We start from the raw sequence: 27,157 nt of genomic DNA on the forward strand, positions 1-27,157 counted from the left end.
TCCTAATGATATTATATCAGACCTGGTGTTAATTACATCAGACACCCGGGACCTATTCCTGGGGACTTTTTCAATTACATCAATTCCCTCTGGGTTTGCTTTCAGCTTTGGTGTTTTGTTTTTCTTTTTACAGAAGCCAGTTTGAGGTGTTTTTGACACTTGTAATGGAAAGAGTCCTGTAATTCATTCATTCATTCATTCATTGAACAGGTTGTGGGGGTTTTTGTTTGTTTGTTTTGCTTTTGAGACAGGGCTGTTGCCCGGGCTAGAGTGCAGTGGCATCATCAGAGCTCACTGCAACCTCAAACTCCTGGCCTCAAGCAATCCTCCCACCTCGGCCTCCCAAATTGTTAGGATTACAGATATGAGCCACCGCACCCAGCCTGACAAGTGTTTACTCACATAAAGTTCTATGAGAGTTCTGAGAAGAGGATGATTAATATGACTACAGTAGAGGCGGGGAAGAGGTTGGTTTAGGAAGGCAGGAGGCTGGGGTGGAGCCCTAGAAATGGCATTACTTTTATTAGGGACACCCTTTGTCAGATGATTCTGATGCAAGCAGAACCGACATGATGATGCAAGTTCATTGCTCTAGGAAATCCATAACCTATGGGCAGGCGGGCCAGGCTGCTCGTGGGGAAGAAAGTCTGTACAGACAGTAAAATAGGCACCTGTTTTGGTCTCTTTTCTGTTGTTATAACAGAATACCATAGACTGGATAATTTATTTTTTAAAAAGTTTATTTCTTACAGTTCTGGAGGCTAGGAAGTCCAAAAGCCTAGTGCCAGCACCTGGGAGGGCCTTCGGCTGCATCATAACATGGAGGAAAATGTCACACGGCAAGAGAGCAAGAGGTGGCGGCTCAGGTCTCTCTTCCTCTTCTTATAAAGCTGCCAGTCAATTCAAATTACCTCTGAAAGGCTTTACCTCCAAATACCATCAACATAAGAATTGGAGAAGTTTCCAACACATGAGATTTGGGCCACATTCAAACCATAGCAGTGCCTATCACAGTGTTGCAGGGAGAATGAAATACACTGTATGGATACAGCTATACAGCTAGCACGTACCATACGCTGGTACCCTTTCTCTACAACATCCAACCCTCTGAGATAGGGCCTCTGATTTTCCCCTGCCCTAGGCTGCTTCCTCCAGGCCTGGGATTCTGAAAGGAAGTTCAGGCTGATTAGAGTAACTGGGTGTGTCTGGAAGGCTAAAGCCCTGACTGCAGGGGAGTGGATCCAGAGGGTTCAAGGTTACAGACTGTAAGCAGTAAACACTGTGGAGCCAAGCTGCCTGCCTTTGAATCCCAGCTCGCTGCTTACCAGCCATGTGACCTTAGACAAGTCACTCTCTTTCCTCCTATCTAAAATAGGAAGATAATGATAAAATCTGCCTTATGGGGTTGTTATGAGATTAAATAAGCATTTGCATACCAAAGTGCTTAGAACAGTTCCTGGCAAAGAGTAAGGGCTCAATCAATTGGCTATTAGTTTTATTTCCTTCTCTCCCCGCCCCATTCCAAACAAGTAAGGCAAATTTATACCAACAGGTTTTTTTCTCTCTCTGTCCCTCCTTCCCTCCCTGGCTCTCTCCTATCTTCTGTAACTCATGCTATGTAACTGCCTTCAGAGAACACAATCCAACACAGATCCTTTTAGAAAAGCAGGTTTATTGGTCGGGCTGCTCACCAGGACACAGCAACGTGAGAGGTTCCCTAGAGCCCGCAGAAAACTGCATCTGCCCACACTCGGGCCCCTTCAGCCCATCAGCACCAAGGGACCTTGTCCCACAATCCCCATCCTCCCTCAACTGACATGTCTCCAACCATTCAGAGGAGAGAAGGGAACCCAGAAAAGGAAAAGAAAGAAAAAAAAAAAAAAAAAGCAAAGCTTTGTATTGTATAAAAGGTTTGTGTCCCCAGCCTCCCTCCCCCACCCCCTAAAACAATTAGCTGCAATTCTAAAAAGCTGAACAAGGAAGATTGGTGGGGGGAGAAGGAGGGAGCCCTCCAGCCCTCCCTTCAGGCTATGACTTGGAGGGAGGGGTTGTCCTTGCTTCTGACAAAACTGCCTTTAATGGGGAGGAACAGGGGACTGAAGTGTCCTGAGGAGAACCTGGTCAGTGGCCAACAGACGTCAGGTTTCTGGACAGGAAGCAGCACTCCCCTCACCCCCCAAAGATTCAGGAAAGGCACCCCTAAGGACAAGGAACCGTGGATGTCTCAGCAAGTTCTGCAGCTCTGTGACACTAGCTCTAGGGAGGATCTGGAGAAGAAACAGCCTGGAAGAACCGGTGCTGTCCCACCTCCCCTCCAGCTCTCAGCTTGGTGGGCTGGCCATGAGCAACCCCCACGCCTAGTTCCCAGCCAACTGCTGCCCCCTTCTGGGACCCTAATTTTCTGGGCTCCAAGGAATAGGCTGCCCTGGGGGGCACCACCTAGACCCCAGTTGAGGGATCAGTTTAGGTTTACCTCTCTTTCCTCTTGGGAGCATCACATTCTCACACTATTCTCTCTCCTGATTCTGAAAATGGTCCTGGTGCCCTCTGAGAACCCGGCAAGATGGGTTTCTCATGCTGCTAATGAAACTTCTTTCTCTCTTCACCCATTTCCACCTTCTCCTGTTTGCCCATTCTCCCTCCCAAAGCCACAGCCATGTGCTCCACGTGTGCAGAGGCATGAACAAGTAAGTGTGCCCCACCCCATCCTCCCCCAGGGCTCCTCTCGGCTCCAGACTTCCTTGTTGGGACCCTTTGCAGATAGAGCCTGCGCTGGACCCTCATCCAGGCTGAGGGCTCACTCTGCCCTCTGCCCCCACTGCCTCAGTTTCCCCCCAAAGCTGCTTTCATGTCCTTCTAGTAAGATTCACTCTTTCCTCTTCAGGTAATTTTGGCTTTGAAGCCCCAGAGGTCAGGAAAAGGAGGAAGAGAAGAGCTCTGTGAGCAGGGAGTGAGGGGGGGGAAACTGAGGGGAAGGAAGCCCCGAAAGGAGGGCCCGACCGTGGAATCACGGCAATTTCCTTCAGGACCCCCGACTTGGACAACTGGGACGTGGATCACTCCCCTTCCCATTTCCACCCGTACTACGTCCAAACTGGGGCTCTCCACTGTGGGGGCTGCCTCCCTCTCCGGGCTTAACAGCTGTAAGACTCGGAGGAGTGCTCCTTGAAGGCGGGTGTTTTAAATCTAGAAACATCTCAGCCAGCTGGGGGCTGAGAGAGAATGCGAAAGAGAAAGTTCAGAAAGGGAAAGGAACAGGGTGGGGACGGGGAGAGGCAGGGGCGTCCTGCTCAGTCGCTGTCGCTCTTGTCCACCAGCACGGCGTCCGACTCCTCGGTGATCTCCAGCAGCGTGTGCACGTCGGGGCTGCTCCCGCGCAGCAGGTCGGAGGCCTCGCCGCGCTCTGCGCCCTCGTCGTCGTCGGCGCCCACCTCCACCATCTCGGTGGCCTTCAGCACCTCCACCTCGCCCTCGCGGATCTTCTTGACGTGGAAGGTGAAGGGCGGCACCTTGTACACCGCCGTCTTGGAGCGCGCGTAGACCACGTGGTCGGGCGTGAAGGACTTGCGCAGCTTGTCGCGCGAGGTCTTGAGCTTCTCGCGCCGCTCGGCGGGGACCAGGCGCGTGCCCAGCTTGTTCATGCGCTTCTCCAGGGTGTGCCGCGTCTTCTCCAGGTTCTCCTTGGTCTTGAGGCGGGTCTTCTCCAGGTTCTCGCGCGTGCGCACGCGGGTCTTCTCCATCTTCTCCTTGGAGAAGGCCTTCTTGAAGTCGTCCACGCGCCGCAGGCCGCTGCGCTTGATGCGCTCGGCGCGCGACTCCTCGATGACCTCCTCCACCTCCACCGCCTCGTCGGACGACAGCTCAAGCGCCGCCGCGTCCTCCTCGGGCCGCTCGCCCTCGCCCAGCTCGTCGCCCTCCTTCTCGGGCAGCGCCTCCGCCTCCTTCAGCGACTTGCTGATGCTCAGTTTGGCCGGCAGCTTCACTTCGTCCTAAGCGAGACAAGAGCGGACATGAGAGGGGGCACAGGAGGAGGAGGGCCGGGCGGGGACGTGGGGGACGCCAGGCGACCCCAAGGCGGGGTGCTGGCGATCCTGGGGAGGGGAGGGGGCCTGCGCGGTACCCGTGAAATCCGCCTGACTTGTTTGCCATTCATTGTGTCCCCAGCGCCTGGCAGAGCTGCGCACGTCGTGGGCGCACGATAAGTGTGTGTTGACTGAATGGTACAGACAGCGCGGGAGAGAACCGAGCTTTGGATCGGAGATGGGCCTGCATTATAACTGAGCTTTGGCTAAATATCTCTGCAGCCCTGCAACCATGTCCTCGAGCCCTCTACCCACCCCTCGGATCGTGTTAAACCGTCGCGGCCTCAGGGGACACGGCTTAACCTTGGAAGTGGGCGGAGCGCCCCCTGGCGCCCGAAGTCGCACACTGCCCGAGCCGGGCCAAAATGCAAGCGGTGGGAGTCTGTGGGTTGAGTTGGGGTAGGGGTGTGAGCGCACAGCCAATGTCAGGCGGCCGCCAAGTAGAGTGGCTTGAAGGTAAAGAAAAGAGGGTGCGTTTTCCAGACTCCAACCATTTCAGAACCAGCCTCAGAGAAGGAGAGCTGTGGCTCGTTCCCCATCCCGGTTGTTGCTTGACCTCCTCATACTGTTTGGCCCCACTAGTGGTCACCGGCCCCCCATGTAGAAATTCATGTAGGTAAGAGGAAGAAGCTGGCTAGAAGCCAAGGACGTTTTCTTCCCAGTATGGACATTTCTTCTGGTTCTGACTTTCCTGCCTTGGAATGGAGAGGAGGGATTACTTTTCTATTCTTGCTTTTTTTCCCAGGCCTGAGGTCTAGGGTCCAGGAATAGGAAGGTGGTCCCAGATTCCCCATGATCCTGGAGCTGAGAGCCAGCTCTTCGAGTCTCCCTCTTCCCCCTGGAGGATCTGGCACCAGCACTGTTTTCCATTCCGGGAAGATATTCCAAGATCTTGACTCTGGACCAACATTTCAGAATCTCAAGATCACCCCCTCCCCCACCCCACCTCCTCAGAAGGTAGGGGAGGCTGAGCACAGAAAGGCAAAGGGGCATAACCCAGAACGTCAACAGGATCTCCTCCTTGGCCAGACTCTCTGTAGGGACTTCAGAATGAGAAAGAATAGTTTTTCAAAAGGTTTTATGAAGATCGTTCCCCAGAACTGTAAGAAAGTCCCATCTCCTGAGAAAATGAGACATTAACTAATCTCTCTCATAGACACGCACACACCCCAATACATAGGCCACTCAGTATCTCTGCACCACTTGCTACAGAAATTCCTTCCCCAGCCCCCAGCCTCTTTCCTCTTCCCTCCCATCCACATCCCCCCAGAGTTTCCTGGTTTACACTGAAAACTAGGAACACCCGCTCCCAACTTCCTTCCCTCCCTGTCGATAGCATTAGCAGGGACAAAGAAAGAATGTGGCTCCACCTCTTCTCCCAACTGGGCACCAGCTCCGCTGGGCACCAAGCCACCTCCAGCTCTCTATTACCCTACTACACCTCCCAGCAGGCAAGGTGACTTGGGCACAGGGCATGCTGGGACTTGTAGTCTCCACCTGCCATAGGTGGCTTAGTGATATCATGGATATCCTAGGGCATTCTGTCCATCCCTCTGCCTCTTATCATTCGCCGAGGCATTGAAGAGTGTTTTCTTGTTCTGAGTGTAGGAGGGTCCCACCCTCTCTTAGCATTCCCTCCAATTTCCAGGCATACCCTTTGGGTCTCCTGCAGTAACCCTCTCCCTGCCTGCTATTGGAGTGGACTTACACATTTTAGGATTCTCTAGGATCTAAACTCTCCACTACTTCTTCATCTATCTCCACCCAGTATTTACCTGCAGCCCCAGTATAAAAAAAAAATTTTTTTTTCAGTTCTGATCTTGCCTTCATAGCCACCCAAACTAAAAAACCCACCCACGCTCCACTAGGGGGTGGAAGAAAGCCCCTCCTTTCACTAAGCTCTGACAATGTGCATGGGCTAGGGAGGGATTAAGGCTGACAGGCAGGGAACAGTCAGGAAACAGCCCCGGCTGCTGGAAAACAAATCCACATTGTCTCCCTGCCCTATCCCCAGCATCCTCCATTCTCTACCCACCCACCCCTGCTCCACCCCTACCCCTAAAGGCTGAGCTAGCTGGTTTTTCTGGCATCTGGCTTCCTAGATAAAGGTCTTTGGCAGCTGAGCTTAGAAGTGAATGCGGGGGCTGGGGAGAGAGCTGCAGAGGTCTTGCTTGTAGCCAGTCCCATCTTCCTAGTGCCTGAGGAAAGGTCTCCAACTACAACATCAGGGAGGAATCCCAGTGAGAGGAGGTTTATTCCTGGATTTGGGAGAGTCTCCTCAGACCAGAAAGGTACCTGGGGGACATAACCCCATTCATTGTAGGCTTCCCGTACAATGATGGCTTATACCAGAGGAGTTGTCTTCTTGGTGGCAGGTCAGGGGATAGAAGAAACAACTTGATCTGAATCCCCAGAAAATGTCCAGGAGGCTGGCTCTGGAGCAGGTATACTACCATTAACCTTTTCCCTCCATTAATGGGTGTCTCTTTTCTCCCCCTTTCCAAGCCAGGTTTCCCCTATGACTCATGCTCTTGGAGTGCTGTCTTGGACCCACCCAGTCTGCCTGTTGCTACAACCACCAACACAATCCAAAAGCACCTCCCCCCACCCTGGGCACATAGGCCAAGCACCTTTGTCCCACCCCTACTTCCCTGGCAGACCTCCTAAGCCAAAGGAGGGGCCTCAGGGGATGGCAGAGAGGGAGGGCTGTTTGTTCTGTTTTCCCGTTTTCATTAAACAAAACCACCACTCCCAAAAGGCTTGGTTTCCAGAGTTACCTTTAATGACCAGGTCTCAACAAAAACATGCACAGCTTGCCCTGCCCCTCGCCAAGCACACACCACCCCTACCCCAGGAAGGCCCTAGACCTGGATGGACTTAGAGGAGCCCCAGGGAGGCCCCCAGCCTCTTCCACTCCACCCCCTAACCCTGCTGTCTAAACTTAAGATCTTCTGGCTTAGGAAGATTTTTTAAATAAGATTATAATTTAATTGAGCACCTACTATGTACCCAGCCCATGGCGAGGCACTTCACATTTGTTAGGGAGAAGAGATAGGTGCCACATAGATCTGAGTAGGAGCCTTTCCTGACTTACAGCTAATAAGCACTGTCCCCAACCGCTGCCCGGGAATAGCCAGAGAAGACATTGGAGAGGTAACTCAGAGCCCAGGGTCTGCCTAGAGTCTTGTTAGAAAAAGATGTAGAAGCGGGAGAGGTGAAGGTCAGAAAAGTCTTAAAAACTCAGGGCCTTCACTTTAGGTTGCCATGACAAGGAGATGAGAGATACCAAAGGCAGAAGGGTCCTTCCCTTCTCCTGTGACATGCATTTTTGACTGGAGTGATATTGCCTCCATGAGGGCAAAAATCGATATCACCCTGGTTCATGGTGCTCCAAAGAGCCACAGCACATAAACAGATATACAGTATATCTATTGTACTAAAATTTCATGGGGGAGGTGGACAATTAGGTTAAAAATATCTAAAAAGGCTTCTTAGGGGGATGAGCATTGGGAAAAAAATGTTGAGAAACACTGTGCTATAGTGAGACCAAAGGGTCCAAGCCAGAGCCAGCTATAATGTCCCCTTTTCTGGCCTCTCTGAGTTGGCAGCTTTTGGGTGCCCTGCCCAGGGCAGACTCTGGCAAACATAAGGGGATCTCTTTGCAAAACATCTTCTAAAAGAACTGGAAAAAATAAGTGTAAATATTTTCCTCGGCTACAGGGAGGGGGCAGAGAGGGCACAGAACAGACCCCAGGCCTCATGAGGGCCCTCTCCAAGGAGGCGTGGAGCCAAGCTGGCTTGTCCCCCAGGACGTGGAGCCAGGGGAAGGGAAGAACGAGCAGCTATGTGCAGTTTCATGCAGCGCAGCCTGCGGGTGCAGCTCCAGTAGGATGTTGTGAGCGCCTACTATTAAAACAGAAACTAAGAGGTAGGGGAGGGCCCTTCCCCACTGCACACACCACATTTGCCTTAACCGTGCACACCACAAGAGTGTTTTCACAATGCCCACACCCAGCCACAGGGGCAGTGGTCTGGGATGGTGGCCGTCCTGGCACTGACCACCACCAAGCAGTGGGCTGATGGTGGACCAGAGTGACACCCCACGTCCACAGCCCCAGGGGACCCTAAATGCTCCCACCGGCTGTAGGCTCCTCTGGGGTGGGCAGGGGCCCCAGCTCTGGGTAATAGGGCAGTGTCCTAGGCGTCTGGTCAAAAGGTGGGGGTTCAGGCACTGTCTCAGGCTTCGGGTCAAAGGGCTCAGTCTCAGGCAGAAGGTCAAAAGGCACGATCTTGGGTGTGGCCAGGTCAGAGGGTGCATTCGGCTTCTTCTTGGGCTAAGATGAGGAAAAGGGGTTTAAATGGGGCTTGGGATGGGTACGGATGGGGTTGAGAGAAAGAGGCCTGGGTGACATGCAGAGGAAGGGCCGATGAGTAGGGAGGGGACATATGTCTTCTCACCTGGGCCCTGGGGCTAAAAGAGGTGGGGCAAACCCAAGCCCATGAATTAATAAACAGACTTTAACTGAACCCCTCCCTTCCTCCCTCTAAAATCATCCCCAATCCCATCCTTGGGCTCCCACCTTCTACTCTTACTCAACCATGGTGGTGGGGTGGCCATGGCTACTGGGGGGCTAGCATGGTGGAGGAGAGTGGCTGCTGGGGGTGGACAAGGAGTTTTCTGAGAGACCAGTTGTTGGACTATAACCGGGGAGGCTCAGCTGTGTAAAAGAGAAGGCACACAACTGTGTCATCAGAGCCAGAGGCTGCTAATCCCAGTTCTCCTTATTCCCGGGGCCGGGTGTCCACTGGGTGCCGCCCCGGATAAGCAGAGGGAGAGGCGTGGAAGAGGGACATCCTGGCCATTTCCCTTTAGCCACGTCCCACCTCCTGCCTCCCTTGCACCCCATCCCCCACCCTCACCCCTCAACGGCTTGGGATATCAGACACTGCAATGCACAGAGAAATCACGATCCAAAACCAAGCTATGTTTGTGACAGATGGGCCTAAGTCCGGGGCACCCCGCTGCCTCCTCAGGGACTGAGTTGCCACTCCTGCTTCGGGCAATAAGAAGTCAGAAGAGACGGACAGTCGGGGGCACTATCAGACTCAGCAACAGCAGTGGTCAGTAAAGCCTGTAGTCACAAAAGATCAAAGCAGCAGGTCCCCACCTGCCTCGAAGGGCTCAGGGCAGAGTTGGGAGCGGCAGAGAGGCTGAGGAGAAAGGGAACCAAAATGGCCCTCTCCTAGGCAGACGCAGAGTCCATGCCGGGGCACACCATGGCTGGCCAGGAGCTCCACGCTGCCCACCCTGTACCCCTCCCCTCCCACTGCCACTGGGCCAGGTGACCACACATTGCCTCCACTGCAGCACTCATGAGGCTGAGCAGCTAACAGCCACCAATGTTGGCCACACGTAGCCAACACTGCACACACACCTAAACGCACACAAAGCAACCCCAGTGCCAGGACTGTGCAACCAACTCCCACAGAAAATAAAGGAGGCAGAACTAACCCTGATTTCTGCTGCAGAGCTGGAGAACGGAAGGGGAGTGTGGGGAGCAGTGAGTGTTGCAGAAGGGACACACCTGGGTTCTGGCCCCAGCTTTGACCCCCAATCACTTGAGTGACAATAGGTTAGTGATTTCCTCTCTCTAAGCCCAGCTTCCCAAGCTACAAAATGAAAGACATAGAGATGATCTCCTTCAACTTCTTTTTTTTTTTTTTCTTTTTCTTTTTTTTTTTTCACTACAATCCAAAGGAGTAGATCCTTCAACTTCTTTAAGGTATCTTCCAGCTCAAAAGGTCTATGACATCAGAATGATGAAATATTCACAACTGTATAGTTCCAAAAAATGGCACAAGCTGGCTGGCCATGGTGGCTAACACCTGTAATCCTAGCACTCTGGGAGACGGAGGCAGAAGGATTGCTTGAGCCCAAGAGTCTGAGGTTGCTGTGAGCTAGGCTGACGCCACAGCACTCTAGCCTGGGCAACAGAGTGAGACTCTGTCTCAAAAAAAGATAAAATGAAATGGCACAAGCCACTGCTCATCTTTTAGACTGGCTGCTTAGAAATAGTATTCTCTCCCCTCTTGCAATCAGTTGTCCACTCTGTGCCATCTCCTCACCTTTTTGACTTTGGCCTTTACAATAGTCAGATTTTACTTTAAAAAAAAAAAAAAAAAAAAAAGGAGAGGCCACACACCCTGGCTCATGCCTGTAATCCCAGCATTCTGGGAGGCCGAGGCGGGAGGATTGCTTGAGGCCAGGAGTTTGAAGTTGCTGTGAGCTACGATGACACCACTCTGCACTCTAGCCCGGGTGACAGAGCTAGATTCTATCTCAAACAAAACAAAACAAAACAAAACAAAACACAATGGAGCAGGGCGATAGTGGTGATCTCCTTTAGTTTTGGGAATAGCCCTCAAAATACCCTCCCTGCTTTGGACTCGGTGACCGGGAAAAACAGGCCAAACTCAGCTGTTTGGAGGAAGGATGTGGTATACATGCTCTCCATGGCCACTAGGATTAAAAGGTGAAAGGGGCCAGAGCCCCAAGTTGGGAATATTTTTGGACAAAGATTTGGGGTTCCTTTGGAGAAAGGTAGTAGCCCTGATCTGCCTTGAGTCCAGGAAGGAGTTATAGGTTGGGTTAGGATTTGGGGAGGAGAAGCCAGCAGGCCCTCCTTTCAGCCCCGGTGTGCTCCCTTTTAATGTGATGAGACACCTAATCCCTTAAATGCTTCCTGGTCCTATCCCCACGCACTCAGAGCAGGTTTGATGGGTCTTAGTGGCTGGTCATGTACAGGTCACCAATTTTGCCTCCTCAGATCTGCTCCAGAGGCCGGGCGCAGTGGCTCATGCCTATAATCCTAGCACTCTGGGAGGCCGAGGCAGGAGGATGGCTTGAGCCCAAGAGTTTGAGGGTGCAGTAAGCTACAATGATGCCACTGCACTCTACCCAGGGCGACAAAGTGAGACTGCTCCAGAAAAACATTTATAGTCATGCACTACGTATCAACATTTTGGTCAATGACAGACCACGTATACAATGGTGGTCCCATAAGATTATAATGGAGCTAAAGAATTCCCATCCCCTAGTGACCCTGTAGCCATCATAATGTCATATCTCAACACATTACTCACGTGTTTGTGGTGATGCTGGTGTAAACAAACCTGTAGTGCTGCCAGTCATATAAAAGTGTAACACATACAATTATGTAGAGTACATAATACTTGATCATAAAGGATTGTTACTGGTTTATGTATTTGCTATAGTATACTTTTTATTGATATTGTAGAGTGTACTATTCCCTCTACTGATAAAAAACAAAAAAGTTAACCATAAAACAGCCTTAGGCAGGTCCTCCAGGAAGTATTCCAGAAGAAGGCATTGTTATCATAGGCGATGACAGCTCTGTGCGTGTTATTACCCCTGAAGACCTTCCAGTGGGACAAGATGTGGAGGTGGATGACACTAATATTGATGATCCTGACCCTGTATAAGCCTAGGCTAATGTGTCTGTTTGTGTCTTAGTTTTTCAAAACAAAAGTTTAAAAAGTAACTTTTTAAAGGCTGGGCTTGGTGGCACGTGCTTGTAATCTCAGCTACTCAGGAGGCTGAGGTGGGAGGATGGCTTGGGCCAGCAGGCTGCAGTGAGCTATGATTGTGCCACCACACTGCAGCAAGACTCTCATCTCTTAAAAAAAAAAAACAAAAACAAACAAAAAAAAAAACTTTAAAAATGTTAAAGTTTATAAAGTAAAAAAGTTACAGTAAGCTAAGGTTAACTTATGTTAAATGTAGAGTATATATAAAATCTACACTAGCAAACAGTAATGTCCTAGGCCTTCACGTTCACTCACCCCCCTCACTCACTGACTCAGCCAGAGCAACTTCCAGTCCTGCAAGCCCCATTCATGGTAAGTGCCCTATACAGGTTTACTTCTGAAAAAATCTTTTACACTGCATTTTTTACTGTATCTTTTCTATGTTTAGATATGCTCTGACACACAAATACTTACCACCGAGTCACAACTGCCTGCAGTGTTCAGCACAGGAACACACTGTACAGCTAGATCTGTAGCCTACGAGCGGTAGGCCATACCATATGGCCTACATATGTAGTAGGCTGTACTATCTACGTTGTGCAAGTACACTCTATGATGTTCACGCGATGACGCAATTGCCTGATGACACATTTCTCAGAATGTATCCCAGTCCTTATGTGATGCATGACTGTATTTGCATTTTACAGCTCTCTCGCCATTTCTGGATTCTAAAAGAACTGTAATAATATCCCATTGTTGCCTGGGAAAATTGGCTCTTTAACGATCATAGTTCTACCTTTTGCACGGTGTTTTAGAGCAACTGCCTCCATACTCACGATGTGGCCTGACCCTCCCACGGCCCTCAGTCCACTGACTCCTATTACTAGTAGAATTCACCTCTCTCACTCACTAGCTGTTGTCCAACTGTCGCCTGATAGGATGCGATGCCAAACTGCTAGTTTTTGTTTGGGAGACAGGGAGGGAAATGCCAGAGAAGGGCAGTAACGACTCGGAAATGAGATCAAAATGAGAGCTCTGATAAACCAGGAGTGGGAGGTGCCGAATTTCGTGTGTGTGTGTGTGTGCGTGTGTGTGTGTGTACACACGCACACACGTGTGCAGGGGGTCCAATGCCAACTTAACCTGTGCAATCATTATGTCTAGTAGTTCCTGGACTCTGGGGTGGGGCCACACAAGAGATTCCCTCCTTTTCCCAGGAATAGGGTGTGGGAGACCAGATGACTTGATCCCACACCTGGGGCCTTCCTGTCCCCCGGTGCTTTCACCCCACCATTGCCACGTCATCACTTCTCACATCTGCAGTAGGGAATACAGCATCCCCTGCCCCCTTCCCCTCCAAAGAACTCACACCATCCCAGAAGCCCCTTCTCCAAATCTCTCTGTCTCTTTGCCTGGCTACCCAAGCATCCCACCACCGCCCCCCCCCCCCCAGCTGGACTTTTCCATAAATGTTGCTGCCCCCAATCTTCCCTATTAGGTCTGCCAAGGCGCAGAGCTATTTTTATCTCATTCTCTTCTCTGGCCTGCAGACCTCGGAGAGGAGTAGCCTTTGCTTTCCTCCAGCAGCTGAGTCCCCACCCCTCATCCCCACCTGGAACATCTGCTTTACAGCTCAGGAAGTTCTGCTTCCCCTGAGCCTCACCCCAGTTGCTGGAATCTTTTCCTTACCGCTGAGTTCCTCCCTGGGGTTGGGACCATTTTAGTTCTTAGTTGCTTTCCGCTGTGGCTTCGGGACTCAATTTGAGTCATTCTTGCTACCTCAACTCTCAGCCCACCACTGGCCTTGGCTTAGTACAGATGCAGAAAAAGCCCCCTTGGGATTAGAACTCACCCCCCCACACACACACACAATATATAGACACATCCCTGGGGGATGCTATTGGCCTCTACAGAGAAGTCTTTCTTCCTGCATACCTGTCCTCTCGGAATCTTCACCTTTGGCATAGGGAGGTTTACCTTGAGGCCAAGAACTTTCCTGGGTTCTATGGCCTGGGACATTTAGAGTGAGAAGGGACACCCATACAAGCTTTTCATGGTAGCCTTATACCACACCAGGCTAGGGAGAAAATATAGAGCTGGCTTGCTGTCCCGGGACCAGGTGGGGCGTGGTCTCCGGAACAAGTTGGGTGTGGTAGCTCACGCCTATAATCCCAGCATTTTGGGAGGCTGAGGGGGGAGGGTTGCTTGAGGCCAGGAGTTTGAGACCAGCCTGAGCAACATAGCAAGACCCTGTCTCTACAAAAAAAATTTTTAAAACTAGCCAGGCGTGGTGGTGTGTGCCTGCAGTCCAAGCTACTCAGGAGGCTGATGCAGGAAGACTGCTTGAGCCCAGGAGCTGGAGGTTGCTGTGAGCTGTGATCACACCACTTCAAGCTCCAGCCTGGGCAACAGAGTGAGAAAGCTCCAATCTGGGTGACAAAGTGAGACCCTCTCTCAAAAACAAACAAAAAACAAAACAGTCCTTTTTGTGCCCTTCCTTTTGCTCTTCCTTTGCTGCGACAATGGGTCCAGAAGTCATCTGTGGCGTATGTACCATGCTCTGTAAACCTGTATCTTGCTCTTGCCCTGTAATCCTATCTTTCTCTCCTCAATAAACCTCATTTTCGTGCTTGCCTTAAACAAAACAAAACAAAACACCTCACAGGTCCCCCTCTCATCCTCCAATCCTGCTTCTTCCAAGCAGTTAGATAAATGGAAACAGCTCTGGGCAAACATTTTCTACCCAAATAGCGCTGTAAGTGTGGGGAGCAAAGCTTTTCAATGGCCACGTAAATGCCTCCTGGGCAAGGGCGGGGAGGTGCACCACTGCCATTTCTGCCCCTGTCCCACCACCACCTCCTCAACAGGTGCCAGCTGACCCACCTCCCTGTCTCTACTCTCCCCAGACTGCATCTGTCTTAATTCCTTCCAGAGAAGCCAAGCAAGGACCTCACCTCATCCCAGATGGTCACTCAGAACCCAGCTGGTACCAGGGTCAGTGGAATCACAGCTCCCTGACAGGGGTCTTCTCACGTGTGGGAAAGCTGGCTTTCCCGCCCCCATTCCCTTCAGTAGGGAGAGGCAGGGGAAGAGGGAGCATAGACCGACCCTGCCAGCCCCATGATCCCGCCTCCTGGGGTAGGCGCATCTACCAGGCTTTTGGGAAAAAGGGAGGAGGCAGGGCTGGGAACAGTGCCGTCCAGCCCAAGATCACCAAGCCCTCAGCTCAGACTCATCCCTGTTGGGACTGTGGAGAGGAGCAGCGGCACTGAGACTCCCAGGTTTATTTGGGGTTAGGGTACAAAAACTCCATTTTTACCCAGGCAGGAGGAATGCGGAGAGGTGCAAAGAAAGCAACAAGCCCGGGGCGCACCAGCCTCCTCCCCTGCTGCTCCCGGCGCCCGCCCCCGCAGGCATGCGGGGTGATTCACCCAGCCCAGACCGCGGGACCCTGCTGGGGCTGTGCGCCCCCCTCCGCCAGCCGCCCGCGCACTCCTTACGCCCACCCTGCCCCACCCGTTTCCAGGAGGCCGAGGAGCCGGTGCGCAGAGGGCTAGCGTGTGCTCAAGGGCCTGAAAGCGCCTGGAGGCCAGGGTCAACACCGCAGCCAGGGGACGGGGCCGGGCAGCGGAGGCTGATGCGGGGGCGTGGGGTCCGGGGAGGGGGGCTGGCGGTCGCGTCCCTCGCTTGGCGCAGCCCCCGCGGGTGCGTGCCTGAGCCCTGAATCACCCGCTATATCGGGCCGGCAGGCGCGGAGGCCCCAGGCCCGGGCCCCGCCGCCAGTGTCCGTTTACAGCGGGGCCCAACGGCCACCAGGGACCCCTGGCTGTCCCGGAAACTTCCCCCAAGTAGAAAAACGTTTGACAGAGCCAAGTTGGGAGCTGTCTGCGAGGGGCAGCGTTCCCGAGTCCAGCCCCCTAACTCGGTTCTGCTACAAGTTTGAGACTCGAGGGACGGGGCTGGGTGGGGAGGTGCAGGGTGCAGAGCGCGCCCTTCTGCACGCCCAAGAGTCCGCCGCTCCCCCCAGCCCAGCCCAGCCCAGCCGCGCTCGCCGGAAGGAGGGTGGATCTCCCGAGCGCCCAGGCCAGGCTGGCGGGAGAGCCGTGCAGGTCTCCCCACCCCACACCCCAGGCGGGGGACGCGGGCCGGGCGCAGGAGCTCGGGGTGCGGTCTGCCCGGCGGGCTCACCTGGTAGATCATGACTTTGAAGTTGCGGCGCCGCAGCAGCTCGGCCTCATTGACCTCCAGCTTCTTGATCTGGCCGGCCTGGCGCTCCAGGCTGCCGCGCACGGTCTTCACGTTGACGCTGACCTTGCGCACCTTCTCTAGCAACTTGCTCACTGTGTTACTCGTGGTGGCGTGTGCCTTGCTCAGCTTGCTCAGCTCGCCCTGGATGCTCTGCACGGCGCCCTCCATCTCCGCCTGCCGCTCCTCCAGCTGGGCTTGAGTCAGCTGGATCTGGTCGACGGCGCCGATGATTTTGTCCAGAAGGCTGAGCACCAATACGCCATTCACCTGGTCCGACTTGATCAGCTCCTCAGAGCCGGCCCCGGACGGCTCCTCCGCTGCCGGCGCCCCCACGGAGGAGGGCTCCGGGCCCTCGGGGTCGGGGTACCCGGGAAGCGGCCGCTCGACGATGTGGAGCGTGACGTCCTCCATGGCTACCCGGAGCCGTGCGGGGCCGGCCGGGTGGAGCTGGAGCCGGAGCGGGAGACCTGGAGAGAAGGAGGAGCGGGAGGGGGAGAGCGATCGAGAGCAGAGAGCAGAGGAAACTCGAGCCACGTCCGTGCGCTCCGGGACTGCGGCCAGAACTGTGGGGCGGGGGATCTGTGCGCACCCCGGCTCCCGGGCCAAACCCTGGAGTCTCGTCGCGCATTGGCTGGCCCCATCCCAGAAAGGGAGGGACCGGGGCAGAAGGGGAGACCAACGAGGGGGAGCAGCGGAGGGGGACCCGAGAGCCGAGCGCCCCACCCTTCCCAGGATGGTTGGAATAGTTGGAGCGGGAGACTAGGGCCTCCGCTGGCAGCGCAGGCAGCTGGAGCGGGGCTGGGGCGGAGGAATGCGAGTTGAGGAGGGAAATCAGGTCTTAAGTGTGTTACGCGCCTTTTCTCTTTTTTCCTCTCCCGTTATTTGCTCATCCGCAAACCGACTTGATCTTAAAGCCTTTTAAGATACAGAGCTGGGAGTTGGGTGGACCATGAGATCCTGAAATTATAGGCAAAACATTGCATTTGCCTGTGCCTAGTTTTCGAGCGCAGAGGGATCCCTGCCTTCTACGATCTTTTCGACCACCAGGTTACCAACCTGCTGTTCTAAAAGCTGGAGGGATTGTTTACGGAAGGGAAGAAAAAGTTAGGATCAAGTCGGTGCTGAGGGTCTGCGAAGCTCCTCTAGATTCCTCTTAGAATTGTCCTAACAGAGTAAGATTAAGATGGCAATAAAACAGAAGTCAAACCCTTTTTCCCCCACTTTTCACCTCTCTCCAAAAATCACCTTTCCTCGTGCTACCCGCTCCCCCTCGCAACCAGGTCTCGCTGACACCAGTCTCAGAGAGCAGGATCTGAGTCCATTCGTCTCTCTAGATCCCAGAGACCAGCGCTAAACAATCAGAGAGATTAGTGATTCCCACCTCCTCGTTTGACAGGCAGGAAAAGGTGGACCTGGAAAAGGCAGGTGACTTGCCAGAGGTAACTCCCAGGTTAGTGTTGGCATTGGCACTTGAGCCCAGGCCTCTGGACTTCTGCTGTCTTGCTCTTTCTACCTTAGCATTCTCAGCGTTTCACTGGGGCAGGGAGATGGGCAACCAGGGCCACCCCCATGGGCTGGCTGGAGCTTGCTGGCTTGAGGGCTATCAATAAAACACATTTTCTTTCATTCGTGGTGGGTACAAAGGAGCAGTCAATTCTGAGCAGGCCCGAGAAGGGTCCTTAGCGGAGAAGTCCAGAAGAAGAGGCTGCCCATCCTCCCCTATTTAGCTCCCTGGCAGCGCCCTGGCTCTGTGACTCCCCTGGAGTCACCAGCTCCCTTTCCCACAGAAAAGCTGCAACCCTTTTCCCTGCTTTGGAAACCAAGCTTGGGTTTCCCCAGCTGGTTGGATGATGGTCTCGGCAAAAGGTCACTTCTAGTCTGGCATCCATCGTCATTAGAGAGAGCAAAACTGCCCCGTGGGGACCCCAGGCCTCCTCAATCCAGAGAACCCACGGAGGCAGAAAGGGGCCCCAGCGCATAGTGGCTGAGATAGTGCCCTAACGAATGGTGAATAAAATGCTTCCCCTAACACTTCAATAGCTGTTTCCTCGAGAACAAGCAGCTTTCCCATTGGAGATCCAAGTAGAACAAACTGGTGTATAAAATCTTATATTCACATAGAGCTCTTAGAATGGGCAGATTACCAATTTATTTTAGAATTTAAGAGAAATGTATTATAGTAATTTAAGTTCCTTCTATCGAGGATTGATAAAGCTTTTAGAAAAAATGAAGAGTGATGGCAGAGAACCTCATTTGATTAGATTATTTTAACAGATGACATGCAAGGCACAAATGCAAATAGCACCCAAAGAAATACAGTGAGAAGAAATTTTATTTCTACCTCTGTCTCTAGTAACTAGTTCCCTTTCCAGAAGTCATCAATTATACTATTCTCTTGTGGAATCTTCTATAGAAAATTTCTGCACATATGATTATATATATATATATATATATATACATATAGTTCGACACTTCGTTTTTTTCAGTTATTACTATATCTTACAGATTGTTTCATATCAGTACATGTAGAACTGCCTCCTTTTCCAGTGTATAGATGTACTATATTTATTTAACCAGTTCTCTATCAATGGATATTTACAGATTACAATTTAAACTGGGAGGCAGGGCTGGAGGGTGTTACTGAAGAGACCTTTTAGTGGTTGATTTGGTTTGTGTGGTTACATGTTTGCTGAAAGGAATTAAGTCCACACCATTCTAGCTTTCACATCAGGAAAGTATTTCTATTCCTGTTCTTCAAAAAGGAATGTCAGAATTTGTGGATGAGTCAAGTTATGGCCCAGGGATAGTCCAGTGAATATATCTCTGACTCATTTGATGCCTCCTTAAGAGAGAATTTTTGCAAAAGGGCTCTACCCCTGCATGCCTATGTTGGAGAAAAATCTGCATCAACAAGTTTCTTTCACATTCCTCTTCTTACTAAATGCCAGCTAAGACCAACAGGGGGCATGCTGAGCCTTGGCGCACTAACTTTACCAACACGGACACTCAACACTGGAGCAGAAAAATCCTTTCCAGAGCATTTCACTCCATTTCAGTAAAAATAAACAGTTTCTCTTCATTTGTAATTGCATTCAGCATGCCATTGCTTGCAAACCATCAGGGTTGATGGTTTGCATTTTCCATTGCTCATTCTATTTGCTGAAAGGCACACTGTTCCATTGTGTGCTTTCAGCTGCTGAGACAGAGTCCATAAAAGGGATAGTGAGGTCAAAGCAAACAACCCCTTTGGCCCAGAAAAAGAACACCAGGATGCAACCATGTCAGCAGCTAGAATTTCACAGCTCTCTTTCGTACTCCTCCATCCATCCATTTGTTCAATAAAGTGTGACAACTTACCATGAGCCAGCTACTGGGCTAGGTACTTTAATGAGGATGAACAAAGTCCAGTCCCTGCTGTTGAGAAGCTCATAGTGTAGCAAGAGAGACAAATGCTCATTCTTTTTTCTTTCTTTCTTTCTTTTATTTTTTTTTTGAGACAGAGTCTTACTGTGTTGCCCTGGGTAGAGCGAAGTGGTGCCATCGTAGCTCATTGCAACCTCAAACTCCTGGGCTCAAGGGCTCCCCTTGCCTCAGCCTCCCAAGTAGCTGGGATTACAGGCATGCACCACCACTCCTAGTTAATTTTTCTATTTTTTGTAGAGACAGGGTCTCCCTCTTGCTCAGGCTGGTCTCAAACTCCTGAGCTCCAGCAATCCTCCCACCTTGGCCTTCCAGAGTGCTAGGATAACAGGCATGAGCCACGGCACGCAGCCTTAAATAGGTTTTAAAGCTTCCAAAAACAGTAAAAAATATTAAAAAGCAGTGTTATTGAGATAGAATTCACATACTACACAATTCACCTAAAGCATACAATTCAGTAGTTCTTAGCATATTCACAAAGTTGTGTAACAATTTTAGAAAATTTTGATCACCCCAAAAAGAAACCCCTATCGTGTAAAAAACAAATTCAGCCTTAGTAAAGAGAGACTTTAGGCCGGGCGTGGTGGCTCATGCCTGTAATCCTAGCACTCTGGGAGGCCGAGGCAGGACTGATCGCTTGAGTTCAGGAGTTCGAGACCAGCCTGAGCGAAGAGCAAGACCCTGTCTCTACTAAAAATAGAAAAATTAGCCAAAATTAGCTTAGAGTCTTGGTGCACGCCTGTAGTCCCAGCTACTTGGGAGGCTGAGAGAGGAGAATCGCTTGAGCCAGGGAGTTTGAGGTTGCTGTGAGCTAGGCTGATGCCATGACACTCCGGGCAACAGAGTGAGACTCTATTTCAAAAAAAAAAAAAGAAGGAGACTTTATTTGAAAGGATTTTTGCCAGTAGAGGAAAAGGACTGTCACAACAGGGAGGCTGTGGCCATTGTTAGGTCCGGAGCCGAGAGAGATACACTAAGCCTCATGTGTAGCAAAATGCTGTTTATTTTGAGCATCTGAGTGCAGCTGGGTGGAGGCTAAACAGAAAAAGCGTCCACCCTGAGGGAGGAGAAAGCCTTGGGTTTTATAGAGGGTTGGGGGGTGGGGCGGAGTAACACCTGCAGAGATAGGGGAGGGGCTAGCTTCAGTCCTTATCTAGGGGGATAGGAATGCTGGTGTTGCTGCAGCTGTCTGTGGTCGAAGTTAGGTTTATGACCTTGAACTCTCCAGACTCCTGCGGCTTTTGTTTCACAGGCTTTATGATATTTTTTGGGTTCCCACCTGGAACAAACCTAACAGCCACAAGGCAAAGAGAATTGTCCTTTACAGACAGCAGTCAACAAAGCTAGAAAGAATCAGGTGTAGGGAATGGGACGAAAGATGGCATGATGGGACAGCAGGTCGGAGAACCTTTTACCCTGAAGTCAGTTTATCCTCCGGAGGGATTATGTGCTGGCTCAGGCTGAGTGAGGATGGGCCAAAGTTCATGGGCTTGGAGGTAGAAGAAAAGCTTAAACAAAATTTGGTTAAGGGGCATTGTGTTCTGAGTGGTTAGTGGGGATAAGCAGGTCAGCCAGTCACTTATGAGACAAAGAATAGGGATTTGAAGGGTCTGTGTCTGTCACAGTTGTAGGTAAACAAGTGAGTCATATGGGGAAGGGTGGTTCTCTGCACTGAGCTGTTTTCCAGAGCACAAAAGGGTGGGGGGATTCCTTTGACCTTCCGCTGTTTTTTCCAGGAGCACAGGGTCGAGGTAAAATGAAACACTATCACCCCATACCCAGTAGCTGTCATTCCTTTCCCCTAGCCCCTGGCGAGCAATAATCTACTTTCTGTCTCTACAGATTTTCCTAGAGTGTTTTTTGTTTTGTTTTGTTTTTTGAGACAGGGTCTCCCTCTGTTACCCAGGCTGGAGTGCAGTGGCGGGATCATAGCTCACTGTAGCCTTGAACTCCTGGGCTCACGTGATCCTCCTGCCTCAGTCTCCCGAGTCGCTGGGATTACAGGTGCATGCTACCACATCTGGCTAATTATTCTTTGCCTGGCTAATTTTTTGTAGGTGGGGGGGGGTGTCTCACTCTTGCTCAGGCTGGTCTCGAACTCCTGAGCTGAAGGGATTCTCTCGCCTCGGCCTCACAGAATGCTAGGATTATAGGCATGAGCCACCGAGCCTGGCAGAAAGGCCTATTTTTTTAAAAATGAGGAAAAGAAAAAAAAACCCAATCCACCAATTACAATGTATAGACCTTATTTAGATCCTGATTTGAACAAATTGTATAAACAAAAAATGTTTATGAGACAATCAGGGAAATCTGAACACTGATTAGATAAGCTGACATCAAGGAATTACTAAATTTTAAGTATGATACCAGCATTGTGGTTAAGTTTGTAAAATAATCCTTATATTTTAGAGATACATACTGAAGTATTTACAGATGATGCAATATTACATCTAGGATGTGATTCAAAAATAATTCTGGGGAAGTAGATGGTATATAAATGCAATGAGCTTGGCCATTTGTAGATCATGGTTGAAGCAAGGTGACAGGTACACAGAGATTCATTATATAGTTGGGCCACCTGTATCCTTGGGTTCCAAATCCGTGGATTTAACCAACCTCAGATGAAAAATATTAGGAAAAAAAAAATTCCACACAATTGAAAAAGGCAAAACTTGAATTTGATGTGATCCCAGTACTATGTTGAATCCACATGAATGAAGTGATGTGTAGCCATAGTTTAAGGAAACATAGTAAGCTAGGGGTAATTTAAAATATATGGGCCGGGCACCGGGCACGGTGGCTCACGCCTGTAATCCTTGCACTCTGGGAGGCCAAGGCAAGTGGATCGTTTGAGCTCAGGAGTTCCAGACCAGCCTGAGCAAGAGTGAGACCCCATCTCTGCTAAAAATAGAAAGAAATTATATGGACAACTAAAAATATATATAGGAAAAATTAGCCAGGCATGGTGGCATATGCCTGTAGTCCCAGCTACTGGGGAGGCTGAGGCAGGAGGATCCCTTGAGCCCAGGAGTTTGAGGTTGATGTGAGCTAGGCTGACACCGAGGCACTCTAGCCTGGGCAACAGAGTGAGACTGTCTCAAAAAAAAAAAAAAAAAAAAAAGAAACATATAAGAATGGTCGACACACAATTGATGACAAAAATGTGCATGACCCTTTTCCCTTTCTCTCACTTGAACCAGTCCAGAACTGGTGTTCAAGAAGACTTTCTGTTAAACCCATCCTATTGCATATGAGAGGAGCCCCTTCCCTTCAACTTTCCAGTTGGAACCAAGACTAGATCTTTAAAACAAGCCACTCTCAGTAGACACAGTTAAGTGTTTAGCAGCTGTGTGCATTGAAGCAAAACCATTTCATTTGTGGAATCTGGCCCTTTTCCCAGGAAACAGTGTTTCCATTTCACAAACTTAACAGAACAGGAAGAGGGTGAACTCTTGTTCAGATACTGATTCCTTGTGCTCAGCTCAGATTTCCACATTTCCATTGTGCTCTGGGTGTGAGAGTCCAGCTGTGCGTTGGTGGAGTGACTCATTTTTCCACCAAGACACATATTTCTACGAATCCCAGGGGCCTCTGATTGGTGTGAAAGAGCAATCAGCACAGACTCAGTTCCTGGATACATTATATGACTTTAGAGGGATTATTTAAATGGTTTTTCCATGGCTTTAAATTGAAAGAGGCAACTGAACTATTCAGATAATTCATGCTCCAAACCCTTTAGTGTTTTCAAGTGGTTAAGAGTGGATACTAGATCCCACAAGGGAATACAAAAGAATAGAAGCATAATCTGTATCGTTTTGGTGTTTAAAAATCTCATTGAGGAAAAAATATGCAAGAAGTACAAGGATTCCCAAGTAATGAATGATATCCAATACAAATGGATAATGATGGATAATTGATATAAAACATATCAATTAATATTTAGGAGCTCCAGAATAAGAGTAATCAAAATGGAAAGTGGCCATCTAGAAAAAACATTCACTTTTTTTTTTTTACTTTTTTTTTTTTGAGATAGGGTCTGATTCTGTCACCCTGGCTAGAGTGCAGTGGCATCATCATAGCTCACTGCAGCCTCAAATTCCTGGGCTCAAGCGATCCTCCTGCCTCTGCCTCCCAAGTAGCTGGGATTACAGATGCATGTCACCATGCTGGGCTAATTTTTCTCTTTTTAGTAGAGATGGGGTCTTACTCTTGCTCAGGCTGGTCTCCAATTTCTGAGCTCAAGCAATCCTCCCACCTCAGCCTGCCAGAGTGCTAGGATCACAGGTGTGAATCACTGTGCCTGGCCAAAAATGCACTTTTAAAATGTTTAAATTATTTCAGATTTACAGAATTTTTTTAAAAAGTACAAAACATTATTTTTTCCTGAACATTAGAGAGTAAGTTGACAACATGATATGTGTTATCACCCTGAAATATTGAGATTGATTGATTGATTGATTTTTTGAGACAGGGTTATCATTATGTTGCCCAGGCTGGTCTCTAATTCCTGGACTCAGGGGATCTTCCTGCCTAAACCTCTTAAAGTGCTGGGATTACAGGCATGAGCCACTGCACCAGGCCACCTATACAACATACATTATGATATATAACCATAACACAACCATCAAAATCAGGAAATTAACATTGCTTCATATCACTAGTCCTCAGCAACTGATTCAATTTCATTATTTGTCCTAATAATGTCCTTTATAGCTAAATGATCTGAGATCACACTTACTTAGAATTTAATTATCACATCTCTCTCTCTTTTTTTTTAACCAATCCCAGCAGAAAAGCATATCACATCTCTTTAGTTTCCTTCAGTTAGGAGTTCCTCATTCTTTCTCTAACTTTCTCTAACCTTGACACCTTTGAAGATCACAGAACAGTTAATCTGCAAAATGTTGCTCAATTTGGGCTTGTCTGATATTTCCTTACAATTAGATTTAAGATATGTATTTATCTGTGGCAGGAATAGCAGGAAAGGGATGCTGTATTCATCTCATTGCATCCTATCTGGTGGCACATAATTTTGATTTGCATGTTAACCTTGGTCACTCGGTTAAAGTGCTATCTGCCAGACTTTTCCAGTGTAAAGTTACTTTTCTTTCTCTCTTTGTAAGCATATGTATTTCATAGGGTGATATTTTGAAACTAAGGAAATATCCCATTTCTCAAGAAAATTTTACCCATTAGTTTTAGCATCCATTAAAGTGTCTTGACTGAATTAATGATTAGTATGATGGGTGCCAAATAGTAATTTTCCAATTCCATCATTCCTTCTATACTCAACATTGGTGTTACATTGTAAGGGAACACTTTCTATTTTGTATCAGTATGGATTCTTGGATTTCTATTTTATTTAATAAGTTCTAATCTGTTACTGTCATTATTTATTTTGATGCTCAAATTGTCCCAGCTTTGGCAGTGGAAGCCCCTTCATGCTGGCTTATGTGTCCTTTTGACATGTCTCCACTATTCCTCGAGCACTTTCATATATTTGGGTATAACAAGGTGTTCCACGTGGTACACAGAAATCTTCATGAGCTGCCCCTTCCCAGTCCCACTTTGACAGCTAAACACTCATAGCTTCTCAGACCCGCCTGCAAGTTCCAGCTTGTCCACCTGCATCTGCAGTATTGCACTGGTGCCGCTTCAGGCTGATGTGGTTAGTGATGGTTGAGTCTGTTCCTTTAAAAAAAAGAGACAAAAGGCTGGGCGCAGTGGTTCACGCCTGCAATCCTAGCACTCTGGGAGGCCGAGGTGGGCGGATCGCTCGAGGTCAGGAGTTCGAGACCAGCCTGAGCAAGAGCGAGACCCCATCTCTACTAAAAATAGACAGAAATTATCTAGCCAACTAAAATACATATAGAAAAAAAAAAAATTAGCCGGGCATGGTGGCACATGCTTGTAGTCCCAGCTACTCGGGAGACTGAGGCAGTAGGATTGCTTGAGCCCAGGAGTTTGAGGTTGCTGTGAGGTAGGCTGACACCATGGCATTCACTCTAGCCCGGGCAATAGAGTGAGACTCTGTCTCAAAAAAAAAATAAATAAATAAATAAAATAAATAAAAAATAAACTTAAAAAAAAACACCAAAAAAAAAAATCCCTTTATTGAGAAGTTTAACATCATACAGAACAAGTACAAATCATAAGTATGTAGCTTAACAAATTGCATAATTATTAAGAAAACACTTACGAAACCATCATCTAAATTAAAAAGTATAACATGGCCAGCACCCCTAGGAAAACTCCTGCATGCCCTTTCAGCACCCCAACAAACGTTTTTTCTTTGTTTTGAGGGGAACTCCCATGATAGTAAGAGAGAGACAATAGGTTAATTTTATAATATGGAAAATCATAAAATGCATAACATACTTTGATATTACATGTACCTTTTCTTCTTCACTAAACTTTTTTTCCCACCAATTTTTGTTTTAAGAGACAGGATCTCGCTCTGTCACCCAGATTAGAGTGCAGTAGCGTGATCGTAGCTCACTGCAACCTCGAGCTCCTGGGCTCAAGTGATCCTCCTGTCTGAGCCTCCCAAAGCGCTGTGATTACAGGTGTGAGCCACGGTGCCCAGCCTTTCCCAATTTCAACACCTATTTATAATTCCTTCTTGAATCAACTATTATTATAGTAATTACAAAATAGTGATTTCTAACTCTATCCTTCTATAATACATTTATTATTTGGCATTCTAGTGTAAATTTTTATCTGTCAATCAATCATTAGTATTGATCCATCTATTCTTATTTTAGTCAATGGGTTATAACCTATTTAGGCCGGGCGCGGTGGCTCACGCCTGTAATCCTAGCACTCTGGGAGGCCGAGGTGGGCGGATCGTTTGAGCTCAGGAGTTCGAGACCAGCCTGAGCAAGAGCGAGACCCCACCTCTACTAAAAATAGAAAGAAATTATATGGACAGCTAAAAATATATATAGAAAAAATTAGCCGGGCATGGTGGCGCATGCCTGTAGTCCCAGCTACTCGGGAGGCTGAGACAGGAGGATCGCTTGAGCTCAGGAGTTTGAGGTTGCTGTGAGCTAGGCTGACGCCACGGCACTCACTCTAGCCTGGGCAACAGGGTGAGACTCTGTCTCAAAAAAAAAAAAAAAAAAAAAAAAAAAAAAATAACCTATTTAGCATTATGCTGCTGATAATTTAGCTGTCAGTTAACAATAACTGACAAGAAATCTTCCTTCCTTACCCACTGCCCTACTGCTTAAAAAACATTAAGGTATACTTTCCATATCATAAAATTCACTCATTTCAAGCCTATAATTCAATTATTTTTAGTACCTTTACTGAGTGATGCAACCATCAGTATATTTTTATTTTTTTTATTTTTTATTTTTTTTTTTGAGACAGAGTCTCGCTCTGATGCCCAGGCTAGAGTGAGTGCCGTGGCGTCAGCCTAGCTCACAGCAACCTCAAACTCCTGGGCTTAAGCGATCCTACTGCCTCAGCCTCCCGAGTAGCTGGGACTACAGACATGCACCACCATGCCCGGCTAATTTTTTCTATATATATATTTTAGTTTGCCAGATAATTTCTTTCTATTTTTTTTTTTAGTAGAGACGAGGTCTTGCTCTTGCTCAGGCTGGTTTTGAACTCCTGACCTTGAGCGATCCACCCGCCTCGGCCTCCCAGAGTGCTAGGATTACAGGCGTGAGCCACCGCGCCCGGCCGCAACCATCAGTATAAATCAGTTTTAGAACCTTTGCATCCACCCCTCATGCACATTGACAGATAATCCTCATCCTCACCCTCAGTCCCAGATAACCACTAATCTGCTTTCTGATCCTATAAAATTACATTTTCTATACATTTTGTATAGATGGAATCATACAATG

The 27,157-nt window shown here is 49.1% G+C and overlaps 1 protein-coding gene across 1 annotated transcript; it reads right to left on the bottom strand.

Moving 5' to 3' along the window:
• Positions 1-1,667: 1,667 nt before the first annotated feature.
• CAVIN1 (caveolae associated protein 1) lies at positions 1,668-16,427 on the bottom strand. Its single transcript, XM_069481449.1, has 2 exons — positions 15,819-16,427; positions 1,668-3,989 (listed from the first exon to the last, which is right to left on the bottom strand). Exons 1-2 carry the CDS (start codon positions 16,287-16,289, stop codon positions 3,291-3,293), a joined length of 1,170 nt encoding a protein of 389 aa, XP_069337550.1. The 5' UTR covers positions 16,290-16,427; the 3' UTR covers positions 1,668-3,290.
• Positions 16,428-27,157: the final 10,730 nt, after the last annotated feature.

The sequence above is a fragment of the Eulemur rufifrons genome, chromosome 9 (assembly GCF_041146395.1).
Source record: "Eulemur rufifrons isolate Redbay chromosome 9, OSU_ERuf_1, whole genome shotgun sequence".
Taxonomy (NCBI): domain Eukaryota; kingdom Metazoa; phylum Chordata; class Mammalia; order Primates; family Lemuridae; genus Eulemur; species Eulemur rufifrons.

Bases quoted from the DNA above. Each gene is read 5' to 3' on its own strand.
- CAVIN1 (XM_069481449.1), bottom strand. From the start codon at position 16,289: ATGGAGGACGTCACGCTCCACATCGTCGAGCGGCCGCTTCCCGGGTAC. The intron at 3,990-15,818 runs GTGAGCCCGCCG...TGTCTCGCTTAG, and splicing joins TCAAAGTCATGATCTACCAG to GACGAAGTGAAGCTGCCGGC.